A 13,530-nucleotide genomic window follows, 5' to 3' on the forward strand; every position below is an offset into this window, starting at 1 on the left:
AAACTAGACACACAAGAACACAAACCAGAATAACGTCAACTGGAGCTAAAAGAACAAAACAAAAACTGATATCAGATTATTCAGTAAAAGTGTTTTTGGAATAAGAAAGTGTAATTTCAATATTATCAAACTACATATTAAAAACTATTAAGAAGACACATTTCAAAGAGTGCACCAATTCCAAAAGATGTAGCACGTCTCATGGTATGCATGGATCATTCAACAAGAGGATCAATTGTAACTTTATACATGTATACATATAATTATGGACAGCACAAGATTTTTTAATTCTTTTTCATTCTTTATGGCACAACATCTCAATTAAGATAAAGGTCCTGTTTTAAATGCATATGATATCAGATTTGTTTTATGTATTATTTATAGCATAATATATAAATAATATAAAAAGGGAACATATATCGATGCGATATATACTAAACAGCTCAATGAAACAATATGCACATCGTTATCAATAAAGTTGTTTTTATTAACTAACTATTTATAGACCCTTTATATCATGCTATTCGGTGTGAGCCAATGCTCCGTGTTGATCTGAGCGTCACTGATGAGTCTTATGTAGACGAAACGCGCGTCTGGCGTATAAAATTATAATCCTGGTACTTTTGATAACTAATTATAGACGGTACTTTGGCCTATACTGATTTTTCTTTTACATATTGTGACTTTGATGGAGAGTTGTTCCATTGGCAGTCATACTAGTGGAAGATATTAGCAAGCAAAATCGAGGGAACTTTGCAAATGATGATACAAGCATGAAAATTACCACAAAGCATCATTATTATATACTTTGTAAGAAATAACTGCTTGCCATTAAAAAAAATATTTTTTTCAAGATGGCCACGGCCATTTTCTAAAATGGCTGTTTTCTTTAGTTTGAAAATACTGATTTTTCTGGAAAACTTTTACTTGAACTTCTTTTAGTAAAAACCAATTCCTAGGTTTGGTGGCTACCTTCCTTACATCATATATTTATTAAAAAATGAATACTTGACATATACAGTATTTGCGCATGCGCGAAAATGTAACAAAATTCTTTCAACAACATTTGAACTATTTACTATATATTTCGTGTTTTTGGATTTCTAATGACATGAATGATATTATGAATTGGTTTAATAACATTTTTCAAGGTTATGAAACACATGTGTTTCACACTTTTGCGCATGTTCAAACTATTTATAGACATCAAGAACGATTTGTATGCACTACCAGGCAATTCTCAGGTATTCGATGGTTAAGGCGAAAATGTGGTTAATCCGGAGAAACATCAAATGTAACTGCATATCAGCCACTTTTAGAAATGCCTAAGCAAATTCAGTGGGAATGGCCTGATTTATGAGGAAAATATAAGTGTATCGTCATCTTTGGTGGATTGCACATTGAAGTGACTTGTGATATATTGCATGATAGGGGATAGACATGTTGTCTTACTGAAGCCAATATTGCAACACCAAGAACGGCAGATTCTTTTTATGTATGTTCAAATGTACCTAGGACTAGACAGGCGCATCAGACAACTACATGTATTTTGCTTAAAAATTGTTAATTTCAGATTATGAAAGCTAAACACAGAATATATAATTATGTCATAACTCTGTGACGTTCAATGATTTAAAAGACTGGTGTAAGGAAATAGAGTCATCTCGACCACAGTTTAATTCCTGGCCTTCAATTATAAATTAAGAACTTCTGATTTAAGTATTATGCTCATTTCATGAGTGAGATTTCGTACTTTTCAAACAGTCCATATAAAGCATGATAGCGTATTGTTTTAGGTCTTGATCGCGTAAATTATGCTCGATCGTTACCGACTCATCTCCGAGATATGACTTCCCTTCCCGAACATCACCCACAGGTGTTAATGAAATTTAAAAATGATAATTTCACTGTACGTAAGGCCAGCAAATTTCTTTCTTGTAACATAATTGATCAGGCACAAAAACAGAATAATGCAATTGTGAAGGGCGATATTGGTGCCATAGGATTAACCGAAGATCCCTTTTAGACAAATGTATGGTAACTGGACCAGGAGTCTGTATACTAGAAGATTAATTTGGAAGATTTAGTGGTTTGGGTCATTCTAAAACAGACGAACGACATAATGAAGACTCTACGAAAACACAAACAGATTTCTTTAAACAGCTTTAAAGGCTTTGCAAAGTGATTAACGAGTTTGGAAATTCATTTCTAGAAGAGTCGTCAGATTTGTAAAAATAATACTCCATTTAGGAAATTGTTGATTCAAAAACAGGTAAGATATGTAAATAAACTCCAAGATATTGGTCCAAACAATACGAAGATCTTTTGAAGCAAATGCAAAACGAAGGAGAACCTGCTTTTTATAACCAAATAAAAAAGTACAACTTCCTATTTTGGCCGCAAAATGAAACTGGAAACGTCTTTGTCAAAAACAAAGCTAGAGAACCTTAAAAGTGATTGCGATATTTTTTCTAGACTTTTCATTTCTTGTCACAGTAGACAGTTTTACTTGGAATATTTCTTTATCCATAGAAACCAAACTGCTCCTCCGTCTTTATCTCAGGATGTCACTTGAAATAGTGGTATTAAATCGCTGCAAATGGGTTTACTTGAAACATTCTGCGATTTGCTGATCCAAATTCGGACGCATTTATCAGTGGGGCAGCAATAGCTAATTCCAGGTCACAAAGTTGGGCAAAAATATTTGATGATTATGCTAATGATGACATACTGCCTTATATAAAATCTTGCATCGATAAGTATTCAAAAGTAGACCTTGTATTTGATGTTTACTAAATGAATAATTTAAAGGCTGTGACAAGACAAAGGCAAGGTTCTTGTGCCAGATGGAAAGGTGTTGGTTCTGGTAGAACACCAAGGGTATGGAGTAATTTTCTCTGTGAAGATGACAACAAAACGAAATTGTTCAAGTTTCTTGCTGACAAAATTGCTTCTTAAGAGACTAATAAAAATGTGTATGTTACTCATGGTGAAAATATTCTTTGCAATTTCAATAAAGATACTTCCTATCTATCCCCTTGTAATCATGAAGAAGCAGATACACGAATGTTTGTCCATGTTCGGCATGATTATGAAAAGTGCTGTAAAATGTAACTTTAAGTAGTACTGACACAGATGTAATAGTATCAAGAATTGCAGCAATCGCAAAATTAGGTAGAACAAATTGTGGATAGGTTATGGAAGGAATAACGACTTTTGATGGCTTCCTGCACGTGACATATCAAATGCGTTTGGTCCTTGTGTAGCTGCTCTTCCTTTCGTCCATGCATTAAGTGTATGTAGCACTTTGTCGAATTGTCACGAGAAAGACAAAAGGTCAGATTGGCTAACAATGGAAGGTTTTCCAGATGTAAAGGATGTTTTTTTTAGACTTAAGTATGAAGCGAGGCACGATGTGAATTGTTTGCCAGGAAGCAGCGGCATTGTGATGCAATTCCGCCTACAAGAGGTTCTTTTCCAGAGGACATCAAACGAAAAGTATATCAAGGAGGAGGGCTCAGCCTGATTCATGTATTCGACAGGTACGTGTTCCAAGTCATGAACACTGGGGTTGGATGAAAGAAAGAATCAATGACAGTTGGAAACCAAAATGGACTTCTTTGACTGCCGTTGCATCCTCGTGTTAGAAAATTTTGAAATGCGGAGGATAAAATCCAGCTGTGTTGGTAACTGTAGATGCTACAGTTCGGGCCTTCCTTGTACGGGTTGTTGTATAGCCAACTATCAGATAATTATAAAATAAGAAACCTGTCTTTCTAACCAAACTAGGCATTTAAACTTAACAAAGAGTGTTAACACTTGTTAAGTTGATGGAAATTATAAAATTATTTTCTACGTATTTGCCGCCATTTTGGAACAAGAAGTCACTATTTTTCTTCATTTATGGGTTGTTTTGTCGTACTTAGGAACTTTTATTTAACGTTTTATCATAACTTACATTGGATTATACCTATAACACATCTTTCAAGGATTTTCATCCCTTGTGAAGTTGCTTGAAAGTATAAAAATGGAAATTTTTTACTTTTTTGCCGGCATTTTGAAACCGGAAGTCACCTTTAGTTTCATTAATGTATTGTCTAGTCGTAATTTAGGAACTGTCATTTATTTTTTATCAAATCTAACATTGGATTTTACATATAACACACCTTTTAAAGGATTAACGAATTATTGTCAATTTGTAATGACGCCATTTCCGAAATGTGTGGTGGCCAATGAAAAACTGATTTTTTTTTCTGGCAAGCAGCGGATTTTTTTTAAGTATCATTTAGTCAACCTTTATACCAAATTTCATGCTTGTATCACGATTTGCACAATTATGTCCATAATATCTCCCACTACGGGAATGATGTATCAATTAGGAGAATTAAACTCAGTATGCAAGCGCTGCTAGAATGTTGCTTCATAGAAATTGAAAGTTCACAATTGGGAAGCTGAAATCATCTCTTTAATCGTAAAGTTTTGTTTTCAATCGACCCTCATTGTCAATTTCTAGATGTAAGTCAAGATATGAGGAAGACGAAACAGACGAAAACTTTAGGAGAAATCTTATAAAGTTTATCAGATATCTTGTGAAATATATAAGATATCTTTAATATAAGATATCTTATAAAAACAGATTATGTATGAAACCTGATATATTATGTGAGATAACTTATAAACTAAAGAGATATCATATAAAGTTTATGAGATATATTTTAATTTATATACGAAATCTTTTAAACTATACACGATATCTTATAAACTATATAAGGTATTTTATAAACTATATAAGATATATTATCATCTTTATAAGTTATCTTATAAAGTATATAAGATAACTAATGTAAAAAAATATCTTATAAACTTTAGAAAATATCTTATAAACTTTAGAAAATATCTTATAGAGTATATAACATATCTTATATTGAACTATATGAGAAATCTTATACAACATACAAGATATCTTTTATTACGTAATGAGATAATTCATATAATATATCAGATAAACTATATGATATATGAGATGCACTATATAATATATAAGATATAAGATATATTATGTAAGATAACTGATATAATCTATAAGATATCTCTTATATAATATATAAGATAAAAAGATATTAAGGTAGACACATGGTATACCGCCATCTTGGATTGTACAATCACAGTAAAAAAATCGGTCAAGTTATTTGCCTAAATCTGCAAATTTGGAGACAGATTTGCAATTTAAAGGATAGACTGTTAAATAATAATAAGAAAACTTGGTAATTTACTGTATAATACAAAATATTTAAACAAATATCATTTGTTTTGCTTAAAGAATATTTTTTCTCAAATGAGCCATTTGAGGGAAGATAACTCTTTTAGTAAAAAATTTACACTGGACGGATAGGGAATTTTTTTCTTTTTACAAGAAAACAAGTTCGGTGACACCATTTTTTCTTTTCATTTTCTTTAAATATATTACAAAACCTATCTTTTCACAATTTATTTCAAAATTCTATCCCATAGATTTTTTTTTATGCCCACAAATGTGGTTTTCCATGAACAATCTAACCAAATTTAGGCAATTTTCAAAGACTCATAGCTTAAAAAAAAGCACGGTGACCCATTATTTTTATTATATTTTTGAAAAGAGCATAGTAAAATCTTCATTTTTGCTAAGTATAAGAAAATTCTGTCTCAAAAAATATTTACTTATGATCTACCTTAATTTTATAATAGATATCTTGAAATTCGAATAAATAATAAAACGGCGTGCCATATGACTAGTATACGTTGTTTAAAAGTGTGTATATTTTATTAGGTCAAGCACGTTAAACGTGGATTTTGATTAACATTGAAAGACTATTAGTTCAATCTAGTTATCGACAAAGAAACTCGGAAAAAGAAAATAATTGGTATGACATTTTTCTTATCTTTTCAGCTTAGATTTGTTATTTGTGAATCTTGTTAATATCTATATAAATGAAAATCATAGTGTGCAAATAAAAAATCATTAATCTTACATGTTTAAAGTCAAAAGTTTTTATATGTATCTGTCTAATCTTTAACATGTTTAAATTTAGTCGACCTTAATTGACCCAACTACGTTGTAGCTTGTTGTACGTTTTTCAAAATTGCATGTGTAATAATATTTAAGTAGGTCAAACAACCATTTCCTTGTTGTGTTATATTTTTGTTTAGGCACGTTAAACGTGGATTTTAATTTTAAAACATTGAGGGAATATAAGTTCAATCCAATTATCGACAAAGGAACTCGAAAAAAGGGACAAACCTGGTATGATACATTCTTTTTTCATCTCAGATTTGTAATATTTTATATTTCATGTTCTTGTTAATATTTGTGTGGTTTAATTCAAACATAGCATTTGTTATCCAATATCTCAGTCCAATATAATACAAACGGGAAGCGTGAAAATATATGAAAATTAGATAAGTTTTAAATACAATAATACATTTATTTCATTAAATGGAAAGCATAATGCTATATTTTACATTGGAATTAGTTTGTCTTTCCTTTTTGAATGAATATGAACACAAGTACATTAACTTCGTCTTCTTCTTCTTTCCTGTAACTTCCTCCTACTAATGAGAAACACATCCAATAAGGATTTAAAACAGTTTATTGCTTATATACACGGGCACAATATTGTTAATCACCAATAGGACTTATATTACACGGGTAAAATTGGCGATGAGATCCATTTAAGAATATATCACTTTAAACTGCACATATTAAAAGTTTTTCATTTCCCATAACACATCTATTTACACGATTAAATGTAAAAAAATCCCGGCAATTGGAATTTTACAGTAAAAATATTGTTGAAGTATTAAATCAACACAACATAGCAAGACCATTTTAAAAATTATGCTTTTTAGGTTTTAATGTCAATGAGGCAAGCATAAACAAGCACTGTAGGTTGCATTTCTGTAAATATTGACAATGCAATTTCCCATAGGAACTCCTTTTACGGCGAAAACTGTACCACTTTTACTATGAAGTTTTGAAAAAAATCTTATCATAGAATTGAAAGTTCATATGCACCACAATTTTTTTCAAAGGTCAAAATATAGGGCTGTGCGGCATATTTTCAACGTTTATATGCCCTGAACTTCTCAGAGTTTAAACTAACACTAATTTTCTTAACTACCCCTACCTCGAATGAAAGGTTACCACAAATTTCAATGTAAACAATATGCACATGTATATTTACTGGTAATATTCCCAAGTTATGTCTCTGTGAGATGGAACACAGAGAGCATAACTGGGAACCAGTATGTAAACAAAATAAATTTTCTATGAATATTCAAGATATCCCCAAAAGAGGCGTGTTTTGAGAAACAGCTGTATTTACAAAGTGCAACCTGTAAACCACATAAATAATTTAGCCATTGATGTTATACAATCAAGCGTGCAACAGTCCAAGCACAAGGTGAAAATGAAAATTCACCAGTACTACTTTATATTAATTGAATTCAGACGTTTCACATGTAGGTTATAATTAACACATCCTCTATATTGTTCATTAAATCTGAATCGTGCTGTAAATATTCGACAGCAAGTTTTCTGCAGTCTGTAATTAATTGACAGATAATGTCTCTATTTCTAAATTTTTTATTCCACTGATCATTTCCAATTTTAAGGATAATTAGCTGTTTTATTGAGCCAAAATAATTTCTACGAATTCCTTCAAGAGCTGGACATCTGGTGATAAAATGTATCAGATTTTCATCTTCAGTAAAACAAATAGGGCAAGTTGCATTTACGTTTTCGATACCAAATTTTGCTTTATTAGATTGTAACATATAGGTTCCTGTAAGAATTCTTGCCTTGACAATAGCTCCTTTTGTTTCGCCCGGAATATTTAGAGCTGAGTTCCATACTGGGTGAGTTTCACCAATTTTGATTGAGTTTGTATCTAAACGATTTAATGTTGATTTTTGAGCTATTTCAGTCCTAAAAGTGTTGTTCTATTGTTGGCAGATTATATTGCTGTAAAACAGAATCATAATTAACATAAATTATTAAATTTGTAATCCGAATCCGATCATGTACAATATCGAAAGTAGAATTTTTACAAGTAGGTCAATATTAAGAACTACCTCAGTCTACAAAATAGTATTAAACTAGGATGTATACTTCAAACAAAAGACCAAATTAAAAGCTGCCTACCTCAATAAAGGCAACAGTAATATAACACTGTTCAATCAATAGTTGAAACTGAAGCAAGAAGTATATTGTTCAAATTCTTCAGAGCTTTCAAACATTGGTATCTTCTGCGTGTTCTAAGTTGTTTGTCAGGAACAATAGAAACGAAACTCTTCAACCAATTTTATTTGTTTACTTTAGGAAACATCTTGATAAACAGATAAGAAACATGTATAATATATTGATTTGTTGCAGAACACTGATCCGTTGAAGTCTTATTTGAAATATAAAAGCAAAGGCTTCACTTCTGTTGATTTTTCTAATACCCATAACGTTGTTATGTATGCGACGTCATAGTAAAAAACTTTAAAGTTAGATTCAACTGTAAAAGACAAAAATGATAGAACATTCAGTATAATTAATTAAATAACATATAGCTGAGAGGGTGATAGAGCAGATTGGTACCCCTCGAAAAGGCATTGTAAACCTTGGCTTTGCCTCAGTTGACTATGTTTTCTCGGGGTAACAATATGCTCTATCATCCTCTCAGCTATGTGTCTTGACTTCATAAAAAATGAATATATTGGTATAAACAAATCGATAAATAAAGTTGAATTTGCATATTTCAAAGATATAATATTTTATTTCGTATAAACCTAATAACTGTCATCCTGTACCGAATGAACAATTATGAATATAGTTGGTACATATGGACTGACGATGCAAGACAAGGTAAACAATAGTTACAAGTGTTTACATTGTTACTCGGATTTTAAATACATGCATTTAAACATAGTACTTAATTTCAGCCATTTGTTGTTTAAACTCATTAGGCTGATATTTTATTTACATGCTGTTTCTGATTAGCATTCGCTTTAAATGTACATTTTATTCTCTTTACAAAATCTTGTTAAATAGATACACAAAAGGGTTTTTTATACATGAAAAAGTTCACGAAACTTAAATGTAGAGGACATTGTGCACATGGATAAAAACATTTCCAGTTGTTATAAAAGTATGAATAAAAGAGAGCTAGACGATATTATTAGTTACACAGTGTGCTAGTGACCTAATACGGTATATATGGGGTCGGTAAATTCCATATTGGGTGAAAGCGAAGCTCGAATCCCCATATGGAATTTACTGACCCCATATATACCGTATTACGTCACTAGCACACTATGTAATGAATTTATCTTACCGACTTTTTGAATGTGTGAAAGTAAGACTAGTGATTTTCAAAATGAGCAAGTCTTCAATACTGTTAGCATTAAGAAAATACTTCCATTGATCCTACAAAAACAGATACCAACAATAACGACGTGTAGGTTTAAATGAGTTTTATGAATTTATTTCAATCTTAATCATCAATTTCTTCGTCTGTTTGAACTTTTAAGATTTTTTCTCAGTACCGTTTTGTTTTAATAAAGGGACATAAAACCATTACTAACCGTGTATGAAATAAGCCCCGCCCCTTCTTGCCTAATATGGAGTATAAAGGGACATAACTCCACTACTAACCGTGTATGAGATAAGCCCCGCCTCCCTACTAACCTAATATCAAATATACACGGTTTGCACGCGGACGCTTTTAACCAATCATATTCCTGGAAATGTATAGGAGGTATGATAAGTATGAATGCCCGTATGAATGAACTGTACATACGTTTTATAATTGAACCCCCTTGAATAGTCATTGCAAGGTTGATGAAGGTAATGTATCAGAATATTTCGAACAATTGTTTTTCTTAACACAATTTTGTTTATTATTAGCTAACGATCAACTTAAAATGGAGGCATTTACATCCGACAAGGAATGTTTGTACTACATGAAACTTCTGACTTTTACCCTTGGAATCGGGATGGATGTTCTCCACAATTACTTTGAGCAGAAAATTTTGAATGCTACAGAATTCTACCTATTTTTAGAGACACACAAACATTATTTGTTTCACGAATGTTATCCCAGAGTCCAGTGTTGTTGCTGTTCAAACAATTGTCTTGCTTCGTCTTCCAAATTCGGATGTTTGAATAAAAGTCAGTTTCAGTTATTGTTTGACATTGCATCTCCAAATGAAAATGACCATTGTCAAATAGGAAGACATAATGAGATTACAAAGGATTGCTTGTGTAGAATTGATGCGAAAAGATCAAATGAAGTTGACTGCATGGATATAACCTTAATGTGTGCAATTATCAAATCATGTTTCGTAGACAACAATAGAAGCATACACGGAAACCCAAGAGATTTTGAAACTATAAAAAATACGAGAAATTTTTTAGCCCATGTATCTGGCAAACGCATTTCTGAGTCCGATTTTAACAGCAAGTGGGATGAAATGGAGCAGGCAATTTTAGCAATAGCCCGTGCTGTGGGAAATTATTTTGCTAAAGCGACCAAACGGAAGATAAATGAATTCAATAGCAATGAGCTATCAATGGAAAAAATCAAAGAAATCATCGAAAGCAATGCTGATGATGTAAAGAAGGTAGGAAGAAATATAAAAGTTTTCCAGAAACATCTTTCATGGAATCAGTATCATTCATATATATTTTGAACAAAACAGACTATTTTCTAACTTTTGCCATAAAAGTATGCTTAATGAATGCGCATCAGACATGCTTTTACACTACGCCTCTTACAATGTAGCTATGCGTAAAGGTTAATATTGTCAAAACTATATGCAAAACATGCGCCGAGGAATGATAACAGTAACAACCCACACCTACAATAGAAATATTTACACAACGACTACATCAAGGGGAATAAATTTGTAAAACGTAGGGCTCTCAGATTCGCGCATAATAAGTGATATTTCAACTCTTTTAGCGACTCCAAATATTCATAAAATTCCAAACTGACTATTTTATAGGGATTTTTATGTAAATTATTTATGACAATAGCCGTTTATTAAGGAATAGAGGAAACCATGGAGACAATCAAAACCACAAATTTGAGAAATAAGACAACACCAATGAAAATAAAAGTCTTAAAAAACTACGAAAAAGACGAACACCAGTCTACAAACACCACACAGAAAAACTGAAAATTGCCAATCACAATCCCAAACAAAAGCTGAGCATAATATCAGGTGTTCCGGGAGGGTCAGTATTTCTTCACCAACAATTTGAAAGGTAATACCAAGCGATTAGGTGTGACCAAATAAAGAGTGTACCATTATTTTAATTAGATTTGAATAAAAAAACTTAAGTCAATATCAACAACGAAGGATTTCAAGGGCAATAGACAAACAAGTGACCCGACGAAAGTGCGTGATAAATAATCACAAAAGAAGACAAACAGCGTACAATAAATGAAAATAACTATAGAAAAATAATAATGATGATAATCTACAATCCCATTCAATGTATGCGTTCATATAACACACTAAAACTTGTTAAACAATAGTAATTCTTTATATTTTTAGAATCTTCGAGCCCTTATTGAAACCCAGAGGGAAAATACACTGTTGGTTCAACATGTTAAAGATGAGATGGGTAAGTGTTTGCATATATATTTGCATATTATATATATATATATTTATATCTCGTATCCCAATAGAATGAGTTCGAATACCGGCGAGGGAAGAACAAAAATTTGCTTCCGCAAATTAGCAGATTTAACATTATTGTGCTGATATTTAGAGAAGTTATGAATATAAAATTTGTTTTCAGCCATGTATCACCTTCACTGGTGATCCAATGAATGGATCTGTTGTTTAGACGTACTTATCAAAATAATTATTTCTTTGACTGTTTCATACGATCCCTTACAATAGATATTTAGCTAATTTGCAATCAATTCTGTTTTCATGCATTATATCTTGAACTGTGTCACAAGAGTCTATCCTAAATTGAGGTAAATGTTATGGCCTTCCAAATACCGTTTCGATTCCTAACATCACTGAAGAGACATTAATTGTCGAAATCCGGATATGGAGTACCAATTTTTGCACCTCATGTTTGCGGTATACCATCTTTTCCGCAAGTTTATTGTTTTCTGTTTGGTAATAAATTCATAGTTAAGATCTATTTTGTTACATTTGGTGATCCGTTTATTTGATTTCGCAATGGCAGTCAGCAGGGTTTAAGAACGTCCGTTGTTCGACCTGTTAGTCAAATGCGTTTTGTTAAAAATACTTCACTTTTTTGGTCTTTTGGAAAATGTTGTTTGTGCTGTATTTAGACCCCTCTACCAAGAAATTTGTTTTGCATGCCAAAGTATAAAAATTGCGGTTTTTATCCAACGAAATTATATGTTTGAACGTTGTTTTCAATTAAGAATTGTATATGAGTTGTCTAGCGCGTCGGATACAGTGCAGGCGATTTGGTGTCACGATATCTCAGTAGCATGAGTTCGAATCCCGGCGAGGGAAGAATAAAACAATTTGCGAAAGCAAATTTACATATCTAACATTAATTGTTGGGTTGATGTTTAGATATATATGAAATGTAAATATAAACGCCTAAAAAAGTGTACACAACATTTCCAAATACAAAAAAAATTGAACTATAAAAATCGGATTTTATTCAGATACATTTGAATCTATTATGAAAGTGATGTGTTTTTAAGTGTTTTTACTTCACTTGGATCGTCATATCAGATTTTTTTCATCTTAAAACATAATAAATGCAATAAAACTATTTATGTAACCCACTGATTCTATAACTATAAAAATTAATGTAATTATTTATAAATATTTCGGATAACAGATATCCTTCCTCAGTGAGATTCTGATGTTAAATGAATCATCTTTAAGTCTTCTTAGATTAAACTGAAATGTAAATATATATATATTTTAATGAATATTTTACTTCGTTAATGCCAGAATGATGTATGGTATTATTAGATCAATTATGAAATGCATGGTTCACGCGGTTATAGAGTCCTAATGCGGCTGAAAAGTTTACACAACCATAATATATTATTAAAATGAGGTATGGATAAATGGAATGGGAAAGATAGTCAAACGATTGATATAAAGAAAAACATTACATGAAAAAATACGGTTCACAACAATAGGTAACTGTCTACACAATATGTCGCTCCTGATCTAATGAAATTTGTATAGTGTTATGGTGTATGGTGCAATGGTGTATGGTCTATGGTGTTATACTGTTAGGTGTATTGTGCAAGAGGCATGTTGTAGAGGTTTTATGTTTAACTTAAATTCATAAAAGATGTATTGAAATTTGCAATTCCCTTAAACATTTTATATTGCGGGTAATTGTGAAAGCAGCGAAGAGTGTATGACTAATATGGAAAGAGAAAAGGGGTGTGGTGTATGGTATCTTGGGGGGGCTGCTGTATGTTGTAATGATGTATGATGTACAGTATAAAGGTTTATTGTATAGATGGAAATTTTAACCCATTC

At 31.6% G+C, this 13,530-nt stretch overlaps 1 protein-coding gene across 6 annotated transcripts in view; it reads left to right on the top strand.

Moving 5' to 3' along the window:
- Positions 1–5,747: 5,747 nt before the first annotated feature.
- The window catches only part of LOC139498500 (uncharacterized), a 62,904-nt gene continuing 55,121 nt past the window's right edge, over positions 5,748–13,530 (top strand). For 5 of the 6 annotated variants that reach the window (XM_071286908.1, XM_071286910.1, XM_071286911.1 and 2 more), the window contains exons 1-3: positions 6,122–6,280; positions 9,929–10,644; positions 11,584–11,653. In XM_071286908.1, the coding sequence (XP_071143009.1) occupies positions 9,946–10,644; positions 11,584–11,653 (769 nt within the window). In that variant the 5' untranslated portion in view covers positions 6,122–6,280; positions 9,929–9,945. Of the gene's footprint in view, positions 5,901–6,121; positions 6,281–9,928; positions 10,645–11,583; positions 11,654–13,530 lie in introns of those variants that run through there. The other variant, XM_071286909.1, reaches the window with a different exon arrangement.

The sequence above is a fragment of the Mytilus edulis genome, chromosome 12 (genome assembly GCF_963676685.1).
Source record: "Mytilus edulis chromosome 12, xbMytEdul2.2, whole genome shotgun sequence".
In the NCBI taxonomy this organism is placed as follows: Eukaryota; Metazoa; Mollusca; class Bivalvia; order Mytilida; family Mytilidae; genus Mytilus; species Mytilus edulis.